This window comes from Lemur catta, chromosome X, assembly GCF_020740605.2.
Source record: "Lemur catta isolate mLemCat1 chromosome X, mLemCat1.pri, whole genome shotgun sequence".
NCBI classification, from domain to species: domain Eukaryota; kingdom Metazoa; phylum Chordata; class Mammalia; order Primates; family Lemuridae; genus Lemur; species Lemur catta.
The window spans coordinates 21,667,133-21,686,830 of record NC_059155.1 but is presented as its reverse complement, the minus strand read 5'-3'; the positions used below and the strand labels follow the sequence as shown (position 1 = coordinate 21,686,830).

Below are 19,698 nucleotides of genomic sequence, written 5' to 3'. Positions count from 1 at the left end.
TTTTATTTTCAATTACTTCTAAGTAGCAAAGAAGTCAGAGGACCCTTTTAAGTGTCTTTTTTTCTAGAAACCACAGCAAGGATTAAGACAATAGAATAATGAAAATGGTATGGGTGTATTCTCAGGTAGATGTGTTTATCTGCATGTTTGATCCTAGTCATCTAATATATATACAAATGAACCCTTCAGTTTTATTCTTATTGAGAGCAAATATTTCAGCTATACAAAATATAAAAGTTATTTGTTTCTTTTTTTTTTTTCATTGACAGATCATGATCAGGAGCATTTTTTTGTTTCTGGATAGAACTTACGTTCTTCAGAATTCAATGCTACCCTCCATTTGGTAAGGATGCCAGAAAAGAATTATGAAAATATTTGTTACAAATCATAGTCAGATCTTAATTACGCTAATGAAAGAGTGTGAGCAATACTGTGAATATTCTCCTAAAAAGTCACATTTGGTTTCTACGTTTTTATTTATAAAAGTTTTACCTTCTTCTTAATGATATGTTGCTTACGCTAATATTGAAGGTAGTTAACATTCCCTGAGCATATATTAATTTAGGAAGAAGTTTTTTGTTAGCCAAGGACTTTAAAGTTTGCTCTGGAATATCTGTGAGTGATTCATTTTGCTGCTGATCATGAAGAGTTCACTCATTTTCTTTTAGCACTATTATGGAAAAGTCCATGTATACATGAAAATAGAATAGTGTAATGAACTTTTGCCCCTACCACGTGCCTAGCATCTACCTACAGCAATGATCAGAGTTCAGTGATTTTTGAGTACCAAAACCACTTGATAAATGATCAAGTAAGTCTTCAATACCAGTACAGTGAAAACTATCTTATGTCTTTGAACTAATTTTGTCTCTTGATTTGACCAAGGAAGAAATCCACCAGAGGAAATAATACAAGAAAATTTAGTTATGGAGGAAGATAATAATTTAGCTTCAGTTCTCATTAAAGACAAAATGAGTTTCCTGTATGCTTTAATCTAATAATGTTATTCAAAATTAAATGTGTTGGATTTTACCCTTTTTACAATTGCTGCTTCAACATGTGGAGTCCTAATTTACATGTGGTAAGAAGTTAAGCCTCTTTATTAGTAGCATTATTGTCAATTAATTTAGATAATATATGTTTTTTTATTGTAGGGACATGGGCCTGGAGTTATTTAGGGCTCATATCATAAGTGATCAGAAAGTTCAGAATAAGACAATTGATGGCATTCTTCTCTTGATTGAGAGGGAAAGAAATGGTGAAGCAATTGATAGAAGTTTACTCCGAAGCCTTTTAAGTATGCTCTCTGATTTGCAAGTAAGTAAAGTTAACCACTTCACTTACTACAAAGCTGATTGCTGTCCCTGTTTTGATGTTTAAAAACCATATTCATAGTGCTGTTCACATAGAGGACATTGAGTAAATATTGATTGAATAAATGAACTTCTTTTGTTCCCACCTTCCAGATTTATCAAGATTCTTTTGAACAACGATTTTTGGAAGAAACTAACCGGCTCTATGCAGCTGAAGGTCAAAAATTAATGCAAGAAAGAGAGGTATTTAAAAATCATGATTAATAAATCCTCTGTCTCTCACAGTAGATCTTACTTGATAGAATATAAACTTCCCTTTGCATTTATCTTCCCAACATTGTGATACTCTTCTCTCACTTAGGTGTTCCTTCTTTTTCTCTTCTTAAAGGCCAGAATCCTGGATCATAAACTCTACCTATAATTTTACATGTGATTCTCCCCTGTCACATTTGACAGGGCTGCTCCCAGGATCTTTCGGACTTGACATTTTGTGAGTGATTTATGGGGAGGAAAACAATTAATATAAAACACTGTCTTTGTAGGTTCCTGAATATCTTCATCATGTTAACAAACGTCTAGAAGAAGAAGCAGACAGACTTATTACTTACTTAGATCAGACTACCCAGTAAGTATTACATGCTCAGCCTGATAGTCTTAAAACTGTCGTCAAATCACTTAAGGCACTTTAGGCATCCTAAACATGTTAGTAACTATTTGTGGGTATGATTTGAAGTTTTAACAATTGTTTTCATAATGCAAACTTCAAGTTGATATTTTCACTAGTGTATTAGACTTAATCAAGGACTTGATTATTGGTTGTGTGTATGCTTAGGATGTAATTAAAAATAGTATTAGAGGCTGGTGTGATCTTTGAAATCTTCAGGTTAATTCAAATTTAGTGGATTTTCATAGGAGAAACTTTCTATGATTCCTAAATATTACCAACCAAGGGGTTTCTGTAAGTAGTATAGATAATTTCTTTATCTTCATAATGAAAGTAGAGAAACTTGGAAAAGGCTAGCCACAGCAACACCATGGAGATAATTTATTTTGTGATGTAAATCAAATTCTGAAATATGCAGCATTTCCTTCTTCTGGACATAAAGTAGAGAACTCTCAGCACCAATAATTTATACATAGGATAGGAATATTGAAAATAACATAACATTAGCTATTTGATTTTTTTTCCCTTAGGAGAGGCTTTACATTTTCAGGAAAGTCAAATGTCAGTAACATTGAACTTTTTTTCCTTGTAGGAAGTCATTAATTGCTACTGTAGAAAAACAACTTCTAGGTGAACACTTAACAGCAATTCTTCAGAAAGGTAACTGGCAATTTATAAATAAGCGATTACTTTTAAAATGGTAGTGGCAAACAAGTAGGGAATTTAAAAAAATATTGCCATTTTAAAAGCGTGATAATCCTAGCACTCTTGGAGGCCACAGTGGGAGGATTGCTTGAGGTCAGGAGTTCGAGACCAGCCTGAACCAGAGTGAGATCCCGTCTCTACTAAAAATAGAAAAATTATCTGGGCATGGTAGCATGTGCCTGTAGTCCTAGCTACTCGGGAGGCTGAGGCAGGAGGATTACTTGAGCCCAGGAGTTTGAGGTTGCTGTGAGCTAGGCTGACACTACAGCACTCTAGTCCAGGCAACAGAATGAAACTCTGTCTCAAAAAAATGACAAAAAAAGAAAAAAAACTTGATAGCATGTAGCTGCATTTCTGAGCGTAGGCACAATCCTTTTCACCTATTTGTCACAGTAAACTTTCTGGAGGTGCCGATTTCCTTAAATGAGTGTGAGAGGAATTGGAAGAGAGCGATCTACCAATACCAATAAAGAATCAGTGGTTGGGGCACACCTATAGTCCCAGCTACTCAGAAGGCTGAGGCAGGATTGCTTGAGCCTGGGAGTTTGAGGCCAGCCTGGACAACTTAGTGAGACTCTGTCTCTTAAAAAAAAAGAAGCAGTGGAAATGTGGGAAATTCTTGACTTAATATGTAAGACTACAGTAAGGAAAGGCATTCTTTTTCCACTGAAGTGGGTTTTTTTGGTTATCCGTAGTATGTAAAACCAAGCACTTCTACTAATTCCAAGTGAGGATCTTAGAGTATACCCTGAATTTTACTTTGAGAATGCTATAAGTAGGCAAAAGTCTTACCTTTCTTTCCAACAATCTTTTTTTTTTTTTTTGTTTTTGAGACAGAGTCTCACTCTGTTGCCTGGGCTAGAGTGAGTGCCATGGCATCAGCCTAGCTCACAGCAACCTCAAACTCCTGGGCTTAAGCGATCCTACTGCCTCAGCCTCCCCAGTAGCTGGGACTACAGGCATGCGCCACCATGCCCGGCTAATTTTTTCTATATATATTTTTAGTTGTCCGGATAATTCATTTCTATTTTTAGTAGAGACGGGGTATCGCTCAGGCTGGTCTCGAACTCCTGACCTCGAGCGATCCACCTGCCTCGGCCTCCCAGAAGGCTAGGATTACAGGCGTGAGCCACCACACCTGGCCTCAACAATCTTTTCTTTTGTATAAAATGGATATATTTAGAACATTAATGCAGTTATACTGTTATTTCATTCAGAAAATCAAATACATTAGAACCCCAGTTAAACTCGACCTATTTATGCATGGGTTTTGATATATCACAGGCCATATCCAATATTCTGAAATATACCTATGAACATTAATGCCAGATCCAGATATAATATGGCGAGTATATATATGAGGTATTTATAATGTATGTTTATGTAAACCAGTTTTTATAAATTGATTTATGCAGTCTGGTCTGTCATGCTAAATGGCACAAAACATTATACAGTCAGCTATTTCTATAGCGACTAAAGTAGCTATATTTAGTTTTTACCCAGATAGGTAATTGTCCATTTGGTTTTAATTTAGAAGAAATCTTACAACTCACATACAGACTAGTCATAGTTCAGACCAATATTACAGTAATAATTTTAACTTAAATTTCATTAAAATATCTGACAATTTTGTTCACATTTTTGTTTACCATATTTTAATGCCAAAATGTTTTAAAATTCAGGTTTAAATAACCTCCTTGATGAAAACCGAATTCAAGATTTGTCTCTCCTGTATCAGCTCTTCAGTAGAGTTCGAGGTGGAGTTCAGGTTCTCTTGCAACAGTGGATTGAATACATCAAGGTATTAACAATTTACATGTGATTTTTCTCTCTTCGTGGCTTATAATCTACACACCAGGAGTGCATCTTGACAAGCATTTCTTACTTGTTTGATCTGATTTCTTTTAAGTAGGGGAAATTTGGTGTTTTTTTTTTAAAGTAATAAGAATTTTGAAAATAGTCAACCTGAGAATGATAGCTCTGTGGCAAATCAGCAATAAAATCTGATTAATCTCTAACATGGTTTCTAGCTCCAGTACTTAAAGTAGTGAATGTGGAAAAGGGAAGACTTACAATATTGTGTACTCAGTGATCATTCCTAATAATTTTTGTGATTATGGATAAATGGTAGCTGGCTGCATATTTTATCACTTCTTTTTTTTTCCTCTCTTCAAAACAACTTTATTTTAATTTTTTAAGATCTTTAAATACATGTGCTAACTTAAAATTCAGTTTGGGGATTTTCATTGTAGATAATTCAGTTCCAGTAAAAAGTGGCAATTTTTGTTTTTAGGCATTTGGCAGCACTATTGTAATTAATCCTGAAAAAGATAAAACCATGGTTCAAGAATTGCTGGATTTTAAAGATAAAGTTGACCATATAATTGATATCTGCTTTCTGAAGAATGAAAAATTTATCAATGCCATGAAAGAAGCATTTGAAACATTTATTAACAAAAGACCAAATAAACCTGCTGAACTTATAGGTATTTTTCCAGTCTTTTTTCCAGTTATTTAAGTTCTTTCTTGTAGTCATAAAATCTCAATCTGAATTTGTGACAAGGTTGTAGTATACTGAAACCTCAATTGGGGTTGCTTAGCTGCATTACCAAGTTTGAAAAGTATTTCTAAGAACCTGGATATAAGGCATAAAGCCCTTCAAGCTAAAGAACATCTCAAAGCCCTCATGTCAAACATGATGTGCTTTCTTCATAAGACAGTACGTTGGACCCTATGTACTTTTATTCATAATATGCTTGATTATCTGTTTTCCAAGCCTACAATGATTTAGAGATGGGGCAGGGTGCTCTTTCTAGAGGCCTACACTTAGAGCTGCACAAAAGGGCAGCATGAAATTATAGTTGCCAGTGAGAAAGGAGAAAGTCCAAGGCAAAAAGAAACCTAATGACCCTGGCCAATTTAGTGTAAAGGTGGGGTATATACTGCAGTGCTTCTCAAGTTTTCCCACCCAAGTACCCCTTAATGTTAGAGGATGGGGTACCCTGAGAATGTCTAAGGTTCTCTGCCAAAAGGATGAAATTTTGCTGAAGTCTTTCTTTTTATCCTTAAACATTTAACACATTGTACTTTCTACTCTGTAATGTATCTGGTGTATTTTAATAGCAAAGTAATGTTCAAGATCGCTTACCATCAGTGTAAAATGGACACTTCAGAAGATGCTTTATATTTTTCAGTGTTTTTGATTATCCCTGCACAGGACTACATGTAACCTCCCCCAAGGGGTATCTATATCCCATTTTAATGAACATCAGTATGTAGTGGAAAGTACATTTGATTTAGAGTCAGAAGACTTGTGTTTGAGTTCAGGCTATGGTGTTAGCTCTGTGGCATTAAACAAGACACTTGGTGTCCCTAACTTTGGAGACGTTAAAGTAATGCATATATATCTCTGAAGCATTGAAAAACTCAGTATATCATACTGGTCTTTGGGGATGTATAGTGCCTAGTACCTCATAGATACCTGTGGTCATTAACAAATTTTTGCCCCCATTTTAGCTAAGTATGTAGATTCAAAGCTTCGTGCAGGCAACAAAGAAGCTACAGATGAAGAACTTGAGAAAATGTTGGATAAAATTATGATCATATTTAGATTTATCTACGGTAAGTATTACTGTTCTAATATTTTTCTTTTAAAACAAAGCGTTCAACAGAGAAGCTAGCAAGTATATTCAACCTAGAGGGAATATTTATTTGGGAGTTAGAGGTTTAAAATTGTATCTTATTCCCTCATTTAATTCATAGGAGATACTCGAGGAATGTTCTTTAATTGCCTTGTGCTTTGACTTTTCTACTATTAAGACCCTTAATTTTTGCTACTTGTTTTAGTGTCCCAAATATTGGTGCCAAAGCTACTAGTTGACTAAAGCTTTTCTTAAGAAAAGTCAATGCAGTCTTTTTTTTTTTTTTTTTTTGAGACAGGGTCTCGCTCTGTTGCCCGGGCTAGAGTGAGTGCTGTGGCGTCAGCCTAGCTCACAGCAACCTCAAACTCCTGGGCTCAAGCGATCCTCCTGCCTCAGCCTCCCAAGTAGCTGGGACTACAGGCATGCACCACCATGCCCGGCTGATTTTTTCTATATATATTTTTAGTTGTCCAGATAATTTATTTCCATTTTTAGTAGAGACGGGGTCTCGCTCAGGCTGGTCTCGAACTCCTGACCTCGAGCGATCTACCCGCCTTGGCCTCCCAGAGGGCTAGGATTACAGGCGTGAGCCACCACGCCTGGCCAATACAGTCTTTTTTTTTTTACAATAAAGACCTTTTGAAATGTCTGGCACAAAAAAATGGACCTGTAATGTTTCTTGCATTTAACAAACTTGGATAGAATGTGTACAGTAACTTTGAAGCAATGGTGTGATTTATTAAGCACTTTAATGTAGTTTGTCAGAATTTTTTATTGGAATGTTATGAGTGTCACATTTTTTATTTAACATAGGCAAGGATGTTTTTGAGGCCTTCTATAAGAAAGATTTAGCCAAGCGCTTGTTAGTTGGGAAGAGTGCATCTGTAGATGCTGAAAAATCAATGCTGTCCAAACTCAAACATGGTATGTTTGTCATTCTTTCTGTTCCTTTTCTTTGATTTCTGAAGGAAAATGTTAGCTTAATTTTTACTTTCACATGATTTCCTCTTTTATCAATCATGTGTACGTACATAGGATGAAAACATAAAATTGAAACACTCATGTGGTTTCCAACCTATTGTACATGTCCAGAGCCGTTGCAGTTTTTTTAAAAAATAAAGCATTGTTCTTGTTTTTATTATTTTTATAAAAATTTCCCATTTATCTTATGCCTAAGTAGTAGATAAGGTTACTACAGGATTAAAGAGTTTTTGTTTGCTTGTTTTTGTTTTTGTTTTTTTTTTTGAGACAGAGTCTCACTCTGTTACCCGGGCTAGAGTGCCGTGGCGTCAGCCTAGCTCACAGCAACCTCAAACTCCTGGGCTCAAGCAATCCTCCTGCCTCAGCCTCCCGAGTAGCTGGGACTACAGGCATGCGCCACCATGCCCGGCTAATTTTTTCTGTATATTTTTAGTTGTCCAGATGATTTCTTTCTATTTTTTAGTAGAGACGGGGTCTCGCTCTTGTTCAGGCTGGTCTCAAACTCCTGACCTCGAGCGATCCTCCCGCCTCGGTCTCCCAGAGTGCTAGGATGACAGGCATGAGCCACCGTGCCTGGCCAGGATTAAAGAGTTTGACTCAATTAGTGGGGCATACACTTTGGGGTAAGGATTTCTTTTTATTTTTATGAGTAGTTACAGATCATATTTCACGCTATAGTAAGTTTTATATTTCATGTTTTCCATTTTAAATTCTATGTTTTTACCACCTTAAAATATTATAAATGCACAAACATTTTTAATAGAATGCGGAGCTGCTTTCACCAGCAAACTTGAAGGAATGTTTAAAGACATGGAACTTTCTAAAGACATCATGATTCAGTTCAAACAGGTAAAAGTGAGTTAAACTCTTACTTAATTCCTCGAACTTAGTCATATTTAGTTAACTTCTTGCTGTGGTTTGTACTGAAGAGGATAAATAGGAACACATTTGTTATAAATACTTCATAGCAACTCAGATGGTGTTCGCGGTACAGGAAAAAAATTAATGAAATGTAAGTATATTTGACCTACTTTAGGATTTTTTAATAAACACCCAAAATAACACAAACATAGAAATAAAATGTATTGTCAGCACAAGAAGAGCTGTAGCTAAGTAGTGGGAACAGGACTTTCCCCAACATCTAATCACTTGGTGATTTGCACGTTCAGAGCTTGTGAGGGGGAGGGAGGGGAGATGATAAAGTGCTTGTATAAAGCCTTAGGGAACATTGGCGATGAAAATTTAGATCCATAGTTTGGAAGATGTAGGTAGAAAATAGTTTTAAAATAGTTAAGAACATAGGTGATAGTGATAGCAAATTACATTTTCCTTTCTTAGGGTTTTAGTAGTGACTTCTTTACCACTATATTGCTAAGGTGGGAAATGAAAGTGAAAGACTCAGGAAAAGATGAGGGCCAGTAGGATCATGGATCCTATATAGCTACAGAACAGAGTTTATCTGCTTTGCCCTCCCCTCCTTCTTCTTTCTTCCCTACTTCAGGTCACCCCCTGCAAACAGGCAGTGGAGCAAGTGGAAAACTGGAGACTTGGGCTGGCTGGTGGGATGAGGAATGGGGTTGCTACAAGGTGTTAAAGCCAAATAGGGGTCTCCAAAGGTGGGGACTGCAGGTGGTATTGGGGAAAAGAATGGAGAAGAGATCCTAAAACAGCTCAGCTATATGTGAGAAATTATTTAACTTCATAATGCCTATAATGGGGTCATGTGATCCTTGTATGCACTTGTATCATAATGTTAAGCTATGTACTTTCATGGTGCATTTTGTGTAGGCTTCATTTAAAATCCTCTAAATAGTTGCCTTTTATCTTAAGGATGGTCAGTATTTGCATGCAGTTGTATAATGCGTAACTTTTAAAATGGGTTTATTATGACATGAAATGTATGCAGTTTTATTTTAAGATCTCAATGTGTGTATTGGTTTTCTTACAGTATATGCAGAATCAGAATGTACCTGGGAATATTGAATTAACTGTGAATATCCTGACAATGGGTTATTGGCCAACATATGTGCCTATGGAAGTTCATTTACCACCAGAGGTAAGAGTTACTATTTAGGACCTGAGTTATAGGCATAGAAATCATGGCATTTCTATTTTACTTGTCATTTAAAAATAGATACCTTTTAAAAACTTACGCTGGTAAATACACCTACACCAAATGCCAACTATTTTAATATTTCACTCTTGTACTTATATTTCCAAGTCCAGTTTAGTACATAGCTAATAATGCCAAGTTTCTGAGTTCAGGATCAATTTCCCTGACTGCTCTTTCATCTCCCTAGATTATACCTCTCTGACTAGCTATTGAAAATTCTTGCCCATATTTCATCCAGAGGAGTGGGATAGCTGAACGATGGGTGCTTGATTAAATCCATTCTAATGCCTGGGGAAATATCTAGCTCAGGACTAACTGGTGCCTAGAAAAGGGGTTAAGGCTAGAGAGATAGATATTGAGAATCCTCTGTGGAGATGATCATGGAAACGCAGGGAGTAGATCTCCCTCAGTAAGAGGGAGAATATAGAGAAGAGGAAGAAAAAGGGGCAGGGGCAGAACTTTAGAAAAGGCTCTCTCATTGGGCAGATGGTAGGAAGAGGAACCTACAAAGGAAACCAATGCAGAAGCAACAGTAAGGTGAAAGAGCCAGCATAGTGCAGAGGCACAAAAGCCACTGGATGTGACTGTTTCAAAAGAGGGTATGATTAAATGAGGCAGAGTGTAAAGACTGATAAATGCCATTAGATTTGGTGGTTGGGAGATCGTTATTTTACATCAAAGTGATGCATTGACCTATTAGATATATATAGTCTTAAAAACTTCCAGAAAGTATTACACATAAGTATAAAGAGTGATGAATATGGTATTGAATGTAGAACTTAATTAAAGCCGTATTTTATTTACTTTAGATGGTAAAACTTCAGGAGATTTTCAAGACATTTTACCTAGGCAAACACAGTGGCAGGAAACTTCAATGGCAATCAACCCTAGGACACTGTGTGCTAAAAGCAGAATTTAAAGAGGTAAGTGAATGTCCCCAAAACTTTTAGTTTTCATCCTCTTTATCTTTAATATTGAAGTCATCCCTCTTAACTTGAAAGTTTAAGCTGTTTTTTAAATGTATCCTAGATATTTGCACAACAGCACGGATAGCTTGTCACAGCTTTGTGTATTTTAAGATTTGGCCCTCCTGCAAAACCAAAACCGATAAACTTTTCCTCTACCTTTTCCTCACCTGTGGATGCAGAATTCACATTGTCACGTCTTGACAGAAAATCTTGTTGCTGGAAGCTAGATAATAGAGTGGGAGTTAAGGGGAACAGTTCCCATATCTAATTTCAAGAAACTCCTGCAGCTTTTCATGACTAATCTGAACCAAATAAGTTGAAAATGCATTTGAAATAGTGATTTCTTGGTGCTTGTGATGAATATCTGTAATGACACATAGGGCTGAGTTATTAATTTTCATTACTTTGTTGTTTTATTTTAATTATAAGGCTTAAAAAAGACCTGTTAAAAGGTCAACTAATGTTTCACCCATTCTAGGTAGGATCATACCTAAACCCTACACCAAACATACAGTATTACTACCTCAAGTGTCTTTTCTGCATAATGTTAATCCATGTTTATAAATCCACTAATCAAAAAATGCTTTTCCTATGAGAGATTAGTTATTTGATTAATTTTTCATGTGTTTTTTTTTAAAAAGTGATGGCTAAACACTGCTGTTTCTCCAACAGGGTAAAAAAGAACTCCAAGTCTCTCTTTTTCAAACACTGGTGCTGCTAATGTTTAATGAGGGAGAAGAGTTCAGTTTGGAAGAGATCAAGCAGGCTACTGGAATAGGTTTGTGTTGAAGCATTATTAAGTGTCCACTGTGTGTACACCACTGTGTTAAGAGCTCTGGGGGATACAAAAGGAATAATCCCTCACCTCAGCACTCTTAATATAACCATGGGGAAAGGGGAAAATGACACTTGGAATAATTTCTGAACCAATAAATACCAGTTTGTGGTGCTCACTAGAAGTGTCTTAGGAGTTAAGCAAAGCAAGAAATCACTGTGGACTGGCACAATTGGGAAAGCCCTCATGAAGTGAGACTTGAGCTGGGCCACCAAGTCTTGGTCAGGGAGAAGACATATGCAGCAAGGGGAAATATTGTGAGAAAAGGCTTGGAGGTACTAATGGGCAGCGTGGGCAGGAATCATGAATAGCTTAATTGTAGCATGGAATAATGAGCTACAAAATTAGATAGGTAAGATGGATAGGGCTGGATCATGAAGAGCCTGATAAATCTGGCAAATGAAACCTACATTGTAGGGTCTCAAATGTTCAATATAATGGAAGTAATTGGACAATCTAGCTGAAATCAATATACAGGGCAATTTGACGGATGAAGAAATTCAAGTTCCAAAGCTATTGGGATAATTCAGGCATAAAGTGATAAGGGGGTTAGACTAGAACGAGACCATGAGAATGGAGAGGAGGTATCTCTAAGGAAGCAAGTACTAGATACTACATGGGAGGCTGGAGGAGAAAGAAGAGTAAAAGGATGATTTCCAGGGTTTCTCACCAGACGAGGTTGGTAGTATCACCACTAACAATTGGAAAGAGGATACAGTTTTATGGGGAAGATGATGAATATAATTTTCGATATAAGTAGAGTTGATGATAGTAGAACAGCTAGGGGGAGGTGTCCTTTAAATGTGGGACTGGAGAGAATGTCATTTCAGAAGATTTGGTAGTTATCCACATGAAGTAATAATTGACATCTTTGGAAGATGACTAGGAAAAAAGCCTTTGGATAGAACAAAGAGGAAGTTGTTGGTGACCTTGGGGGAAAAAGAAACAGTATTAATAGAGGGACAGAGTAGAAGCTAGATTGAGGTTGAATGTACTAGTTCATGCTGATAAGCTGATAACAAATAACTAAACCTCTGTTTGTTATTCAGAGGATGGAGAGTTAAGGAGGACACTACAGTCATTAGCCTGTGGCAAAGCTAGAGTTCTGGCGAAAAACCCAAAGGGCAAAGATATCGAAGATGGTGACAAGTTCATTTGTAATGATGATTTCAGACACAAACTTTTCAGGATAAAGATCAATCAAATCCAAATGAAAGAAACGGTATTTCTTTTACTTTCTCCTAGTCCCAATGCACCAGAATTACGTATGTTCATAATAGAAATGTATAAAGAAAATTTTATACCCATAATGTTACCGCTACCATTAACATTTTCTGTGTCTTTATCTAACTTAATATATTTCAGTGTTTGATTTGGGTTTTTTTTGGGGGGGTTGCACATGATTAGGTTGATATTCAACATAGTTTTATATCTTGATCTTTTCATTTAATATTCAATCCTTAGAACTTTTCCATGCCATTAAACATTAATAACTTCAAAAATGGCAAATGGCTACATAATATTCTTTTACATGGCTGTTATAATTTATTCAGCAACTGTTCATTGCTGGGCAGTTAAATTCATGACTTTTTAGTATTGTAAATAAAACTGCAAGAAACATCTTTGTACCTAAATCTTAATCTCTCTGATCCTTCTCTTATGATAAATTCATGGAAGTAGGTTTTTTAGGTCAAAGGCTATGAACATTTTAGGAGTCTTAGTACATAATGCCATATTGTGTTCCAGAAAGGCTGGACCAATTTATACTCTGGCCCGCAGCATATGAGTGCCCTATCTTACTATGCCCTCACCGGCACTAATGATTATATTTTCTTTTAAAAAAGACTTTCTTGGTGAAAAATCCAAATGATTATTTAGTATTTCTTTGATTAACAGTGAGGGTAAATATTTTGTCTTTGCCATTTGAATTTGTAAGAGACTTTTATTACGGAAACCAACTGTAGCATCCTGAAACCAGTTGGTTTCAATTCCAGTAAGATTTAAAGCGATACTTGAGAAAAAGTTTTTATGTGGGACGAGGGTCAGTATCTTCAAACAAATTCCTGTCTTTTTCCCATACACATCAAAGGCATGATATTCCCTTAAAAGATTGCTATGTCCTTTTAAAACATTTATGCCATTCCAGAAAGAAACTGCTGCACAAACCCCAAACTGTTCTTTTGGGTTAGTTACTAAAAGATTAACATTTTACTTCAGCATCAAGATTGGAGCGCTAACTCCTAAAAACCTAAATTTCTGTAGGTTTTGAAGGAATGTAAGTACCAACTATGTATTTCTGTTTTATGTAATACAAAATAAAAATTAATTTTCAAAGAGTTTGACTCTAGTTTACTTAGCTAGTTAGTACCATGCTTCGAGTCAGAGTCAATCACTTTATAGGTAAGCTATTGTCCTACAGAAATCTGGTCAAAAACCCCTTGTAACTGATACATGCATTTAGAAGTATCTAAGGAGAGGGTAAAAAAAAAAGAAAATGGTAAATTCCACACCAGCCATCTCTACTTCCAGAAAATCAGTTAAAGATGGTGTTTTTCCATTTACTGATATTGGCATTGCTTCATTGGTACAGGGCAGTGTAATTAGAACAGAAAGGAGTTACATTTGTAGGATTTTTTTCTGTCATTTTCTGTGTTTATAAGGTCCCATTTATGTAATTCAGTACTTTTAAAGCAATAATATTGTCATTTCCCTAGAATGTACAATTTGTGTAAAAATAGTCAAGTTTCATTTATGTTACAATTCTTAAGTGTAAAACTTTTGTTAGGTTGAGGAACAAGCAAGCACTACAGAAAGAGTATTTCAAGACAGACAGTATCAAATTGATGCTGCAATTGTTCGAATTATGAAGATGAGAAAGACGCTTAGCCACAATCTCCTTGTTTCAGAAGTGTACAACCAATTGAAATTTCCGGTAAAGGTAGGTACTTCTGTGTTTTCATATTGAGCTTGTTATAAATAAAAGGGAATACATTAGATTTCCAGACACAAATTTTGCAAACATAGTTTAAATCCTCAAGACCATTCAGGGAGATAAAAGTTTTAATTTCCTGTGATTGTGCGTGTGATTCTAAAAAAAAAAAAAAATCTTTGTTGGCATTTGTGAACAGCTGTGACAAAAGGGGAAAACTGTGTATAAAAGCTCTTATAGCTGAAGGTTTAACTGCTAAATGCGTCCTTGAAATTTTCATGTTAATTCACTGTATTTCTTTTGAGCCTCTTTGTTGTTCTATTTTCTTCTTTTCTCCTTGAAATACCATGGTATTTGACAGATTTGGTTATTTTAGATTGAGTTGAATCTTCTGTTTGGTTTGCTTTTACAAGTGTCTATTAAAAAACTGTATACAGATAACTGATCATCATTAAAGCATCTTCTTGAAAAGTTCAGTGATAGTTCTGATAAACTGAAATTGGTCATTAAATGGAAGTGTTCCAGTGTAAATGCCTAATAATGAAGACACTTAGACAATGTAATATTGTACTAGACTATTTTCCAAGTTTTAGGAGATACCCAAACCCTTGTGATGATAAATACTCAGTACAGTTTGGATAAACTCCTGGCTATTAGGGTTCTTGTGAACTTTGGACTTTGGTAAATTACTTCACCTTGCTGAGCTTATTTCCGTTTTTGTAAAATGGAGATAATAGTACTTGTAGGATTATTGAGAGGCTTAACTGATACCATGAATGTAAAAACTTAGCACTGGACCTGGCATATAATAAGCACTCAATAGGTATTAGTTGTAAGAAGGTAAGCTTTTTTGCTACTCCAAACCTACTACTGCCTCCTCATTACCATGCTGTCACCCTCATGCTGTGCCTAACAATCATTTGTCCTCCAGCCAGAGAGATCACTGGTGCTAGGGAAGTTAGGGGGTCACTGTAATAAATATTGTGTCAATGTTCTAGGTCTTTCACCATAATTAAGAGAAAGTCATTTAATTTTCAAACCTTGGGATTACTGGATAAAATTGTGGCTGAAATTTTGGCTGCCTCATCAAACTACTTTTTCTTTTCTCTCCTTTTGATCAAGTGGTCATTGTACATATTCTGGAAAACTTTCTATTAGCAAACAAGATTATATTCTTTTTATAGGCTAGATACACAAGACATATAGTGGAATTTTGTCATCCAAGAGCTCAGAATGGCAATCATGAAGACAAGCTACAAGTTTTCTTGATCACTTAAAGTAGATAACAGTTAAATCTTACATTAAACCCAAAATATGAAGATCTAAATTACGAGATGATACATCATTTATCAAGCCATTTGTGTAGTATTTTTTTAAATAGTGATTTCCTCAATACATTTTTTTTGAAGTCTAAAATATTTATTATTGTAGGTTTGCTACATACAATACATGGATGACCAGTTAGATTCGAATTCCAGATAAACGACAAATCATGTCGTAGTATAAGTATGTCCCCAGTACTGCATGGGGTGTACTTATACTAAAACATGATTTGTCATTTATCCGAAATCCTCAATACATTTTTAAATTTAATTTATAAAAATGAAACCACCTAGATTTTGCCCAAAGTAAAGATGTTCTTATGTTCTCAAATTGTCTTGGCAAAACTAAACTGTTTTGCTAAACTATAATATGTTTCTCAAGTGAAGATATGATAAATTTAGTCTTTTGTATTTAACCATGCTGAGGGTAGCTGCTTCTTGGAAGACCTCTTTAAAATAGAAAAGTAATAGAAAGTGTTGCATAACAATTTGGCAAGGGTATAACACTATAACATATGTATAGTATATTGTACAGGTTGAACATCCCTAATCTGAAAATCCAAAATGCTCCAGAATTTGAAACTTTTTGAGTGACAACATGGTGCCACAAGTGGAAAATTCCACACCTGACCTCACGTGATGGGTCACAGTCAAAACTTTGTTTCACACACCAAAGGTATAAAATTACCTTCACGCTATGTGTATAAGTTGTATATGAAACATAAATGAATTTCATGTTTAGACTTGGGTCCCATCCCCAAGATATCTCTTTATGGCTATGCAAATATTCCAAAATCTGAAAAAAATTCAAAATCCAAAACACTTCCGGTCCCAAGCATTTTCAGATAAGGTATTGTCAAGCTTTATAAAAGCATTTCTTAACATGGTTTATTTATTTTGATTATACTTGTCTCTAAAAAGTTAACGAGATTTAAATAAATAAAAATTGAGAAAACCAGTGAGCCAAAACTGTTCTCTTTTTAATGGGGTGTTGGTAAGTGGGCTTAAGCCAATGACTATGAGCTTTGCTTTGAAAATTTGCTTTTTTCTTACAGCCTGCTGATCTTAAGAAGAGAATAGAATCCTTAATTGACCGGGACTACATGGAAAGAGATAAAGAAAATCCAAATCAGTACAACTATATTGCATAGAATGTTGGCCTTGGAGCATTTGGTGTCATATGCAGTAGCCAGTGGATAAACTAACCTGTTGATCTTATATTATTTGACTTCTTTTATACTACCGATGACCAAATGAAGCAGTGTAATTAATGGAAATAGTTGAGTGGACTTTTTCTCAGTGATTAACATGCCCATTTGAAAGAGTAATACTTACCTTTAAGAAGAATGTTGTTGAACTCTTTGACTCTTTGCATGTTATTTAGTATGATGTGCAGAAAACACTTAAGAAAGTACCTGGTCTTCATGATTCCTCTTTCGAACTGGGGAAGAGGTCCCTATGGCTATTAAAAGGGAGGGTTCTTATACACCGTTAATTATGAAGCAAAAGGTTTATTTGCTTAAAATGTCATTTAAAGATACTTAAACTGCATGCAAACTTTATTTACTGTACAGAGTTCTGGATGTATTTATCAAATAGAAAAACCACCCTTGACTTGGTTGTTCACCTGTTTTGTGATTTCCCTTGAAAAGAAAAATAAGTTGTCATAGCTATTGATATTTTATTAGGTAATGTTCTGTTACACTGAAAGGGATTTTTAAAAAAAAAAAAACAAAACTTATTTGGAAACAAGTTTTCAAGTAAGGGGACAGTTGCTTACATAATATCTTGTATATTCACATCCTAAAATTTTCCATTTATGAGTATGGGATGTGTGTATATGGCTTATATCCCCTGAGTTTATTGTGCTGATTAACAAGTACTTATAAAAATAGCTAAAATAGAAAATTGCTGATCAGTTGTACTACAGGAACATAGGAGAGAAAAATCCAACTCTTTCTTTATATTAAAAATGAATAAGAAAATTGCAAAAGAGACCAAAATCAACATGTTTATAAGTTATTACAGGAACAAAAACTCACCAACTAGTTTTCAACATACTTTAGACTTTAAATGTTGTTTCGACAGTTTTGTCTTTAACTTGGACCAATTGTAGATTGTTACAGGCTTCCTAGGATTTAGCATTCCTATTTACCAAAGTTTTTTTGGAAGCATCCCAACTCTTTTTTGATAAGTCTTTCCTCTCATCTTCATTTTAACTTCTTAAAACTCTAGACAAAAAGGTCCTCCCTCATTCTTCCCATACACCTCATATTTGGAAATTTGAAATTCTATGTCATGCTGATATTCTTTTCAAAATTGCTTGAAGTTCAGAGGTCTCTTAGCCACTGGACATCTACTTTTCAGGGGAGTACTAGGATTGTTCATACATAGAAAATGGCAAAAGTATTGTTTTCAAATTGATAACGTGAGTAAAAGGCTTCTCTTGTCATCGGTGGTATTTTGTTTTAATTTTGTTTCCTTGAAGCTTTGAAGGGAATTGATCATGGAGGAGAAGCAAAAAATTTTGTTTCTTTATTTTTAAAAATTAGAACTACCTTAATGTCTTTTGCAGCAGCGTACTTCCTTTTCTGTTTGAGCCATTGAGAAGAATATGTAGATCTGAATCTCCAGTTGTGGAGACTTTTGGCTCATTTCTACTATTGATTGTTTTCTTATCAAAGACCTGTGGCCAGCTATCTAAAAAAGTTGCCTGTTTCTTTCTAATTGCATCAACTTGCACACTGTTGTCTAACTATACGTGGTATTTAGAATTACTTTGTAATTCTTTTTTGAGCAGCCATTGCCCCAGTGTTTTCTCAGCTCCTCACGGATTTCCTTACATGAGCACATCTGACAAGGAAATTCAACTATTTTGTTTGCCCTCTCCATACTGGACCATCTACATCAGTGTTCTAACTCATCCCTGATGGTCTCTGAGATACGTAGACTATTACAAAAGACTCAATAGTTACTCTTAAGCAATTTTTAGGTAGAGTTGGTCCTGTTAGGAGGAGACTCTTGATGTCACCTTTGTTATCTTGAAAGTGGGTCCCCTCCTTGAGGCTCATAATTTTTTTGAAAACTTGATTCTGTTTCAGCTGAAAAATTTGCAAGACTATTAAAAAACAAGTTGAGGGGAGCTGTTTGAGAAATTGGAAAGTAATTGCAAACCATATTGGATAATTGTGACTTTCAGTTCTGTATCAGTTGAATTTTTGTGCTCTTTTCCCTGTGTACGTGGTGGTTCTATTTTTCTCCAATAAAACTTTTATTTAAAAAAGGCTTCTGGAGAAGATCTTTAAATTTCAAATATTATAAGAAAGTTATAAAAACATAGGACTTAAAATCTTCCCAATGATTTCTTTTAATGAATTCACATTTGTCAATTTTGTTGTTTTTTTATATTCTTTTTATTTTTTGGGTGGTTTTGTCATAATGCTAGAGGAGTGTGGGGAAGGGTATGGCAAAAAGGGTAAAATTCCCAGGAATCCTCAAGGTGGGTAATCATTTTTTTTTTTTTTTTTTTGAGACAGAGTCTCACTTTGTTGCCCAGGCTAGAGTGAGTGCCGTGGCATCAGCCTAGCTCACAGCAACCTCAAACTCCTGGGCTTAAGCGATCCTCCTGCCTCAGCCTCCCCAGTAGCTGGGACTACAGGCATGCGCCACCATGCCTGGCTAATTTTTTTCTATATATATTTTTAGTTGTCCAGATAATTTATTTCTATTTTTTTAGTAGAGACGGGGTCTCGCTCAGGCTGGTCTCGAACTCCTGACCTCAAGCGATCCACCCGCCTTGGCCTCCCAGAGGGCTAGGATTACAGGCGTGAGCCACGGTGCCCAGCCAATCATTATTAAATATCATTTTAGTAAAAGCAGTTCTGTTTCATTCACATCCTCAAAGTCAAATAGGCAATATGAAACAAGTCAAGATTTGAGTTGAGCAGGAAGAATAAAAGATTAACTACCCTTATTTTACTTATGGTACTTGATCTACCTTTTCTGTTAATAGTTTGAGTCCTGGGCAAAATACTCTAACAGTAAAATGTTCCTCAAAGGTTTTTGAACTCAGTTCCTGAGCCTGTTGAATGGTCTTAACATGATATCTAGCCATAGTCTTAAAATTTTTACTGTGTATGTGAGTGTACAGTTCAGGAAATCAGTTTATCCTAGTTAGGCATCTGTGTCTAAAGGTTTGAGAAGTTTATCTTTTAATCTTAGGGTCCA

The 19,698-nt window shown here is 35.5% G+C and overlaps 1 protein-coding gene across 3 annotated transcripts in view; it reads left to right on the top strand.

Annotated features, from left to right (window-relative positions):
• CUL4B (cullin 4B) overlaps window positions 1-18,756 on the top strand; it is a 34,214-nt gene extending 15,458 nt beyond the window's left edge. For 2 of the 3 annotated variants that reach the window (XM_045538760.1, XM_045538763.1), the window contains exons 6-21: window positions 270-343; window positions 1,155-1,317; window positions 1,467-1,556; window positions 1,856-1,938; window positions 2,570-2,637; window positions 4,365-4,483; window positions 4,976-5,168; window positions 6,199-6,303; window positions 7,137-7,247; window positions 8,068-8,159; window positions 9,253-9,360; window positions 10,227-10,340; window positions 11,058-11,163; window positions 12,270-12,442; window positions 14,006-14,158; window positions 16,527-18,756. In XM_045538760.1, coding sequence (XP_045394716.1) covers window positions 270-343; window positions 1,155-1,317; window positions 1,467-1,556; window positions 1,856-1,938; window positions 2,570-2,637; window positions 4,365-4,483; window positions 4,976-5,168; window positions 6,199-6,303; window positions 7,137-7,247; window positions 8,068-8,159; window positions 9,253-9,360; window positions 10,227-10,340; window positions 11,058-11,163; window positions 12,270-12,442; window positions 14,006-14,158; window positions 16,527-16,622 — 1,848 coding nt within the window. In that variant the 3' untranslated portion in view covers window positions 16,623-18,756. The remainder of the gene's footprint in view (window positions 1-269; window positions 344-1,154; window positions 1,318-1,466; window positions 1,557-1,855; window positions 1,939-2,569; window positions 2,638-4,364; window positions 4,484-4,975; window positions 5,169-6,198; window positions 6,304-7,136; window positions 7,248-8,067; window positions 8,160-9,252; window positions 9,361-10,226; window positions 10,341-11,057; window positions 11,164-12,269; window positions 12,443-14,005; window positions 14,159-16,526) is intronic. The other variant, XM_045538761.1, reaches the window with a different exon arrangement.
• Window positions 18,757-19,698: the final 942 nt, after the last annotated feature.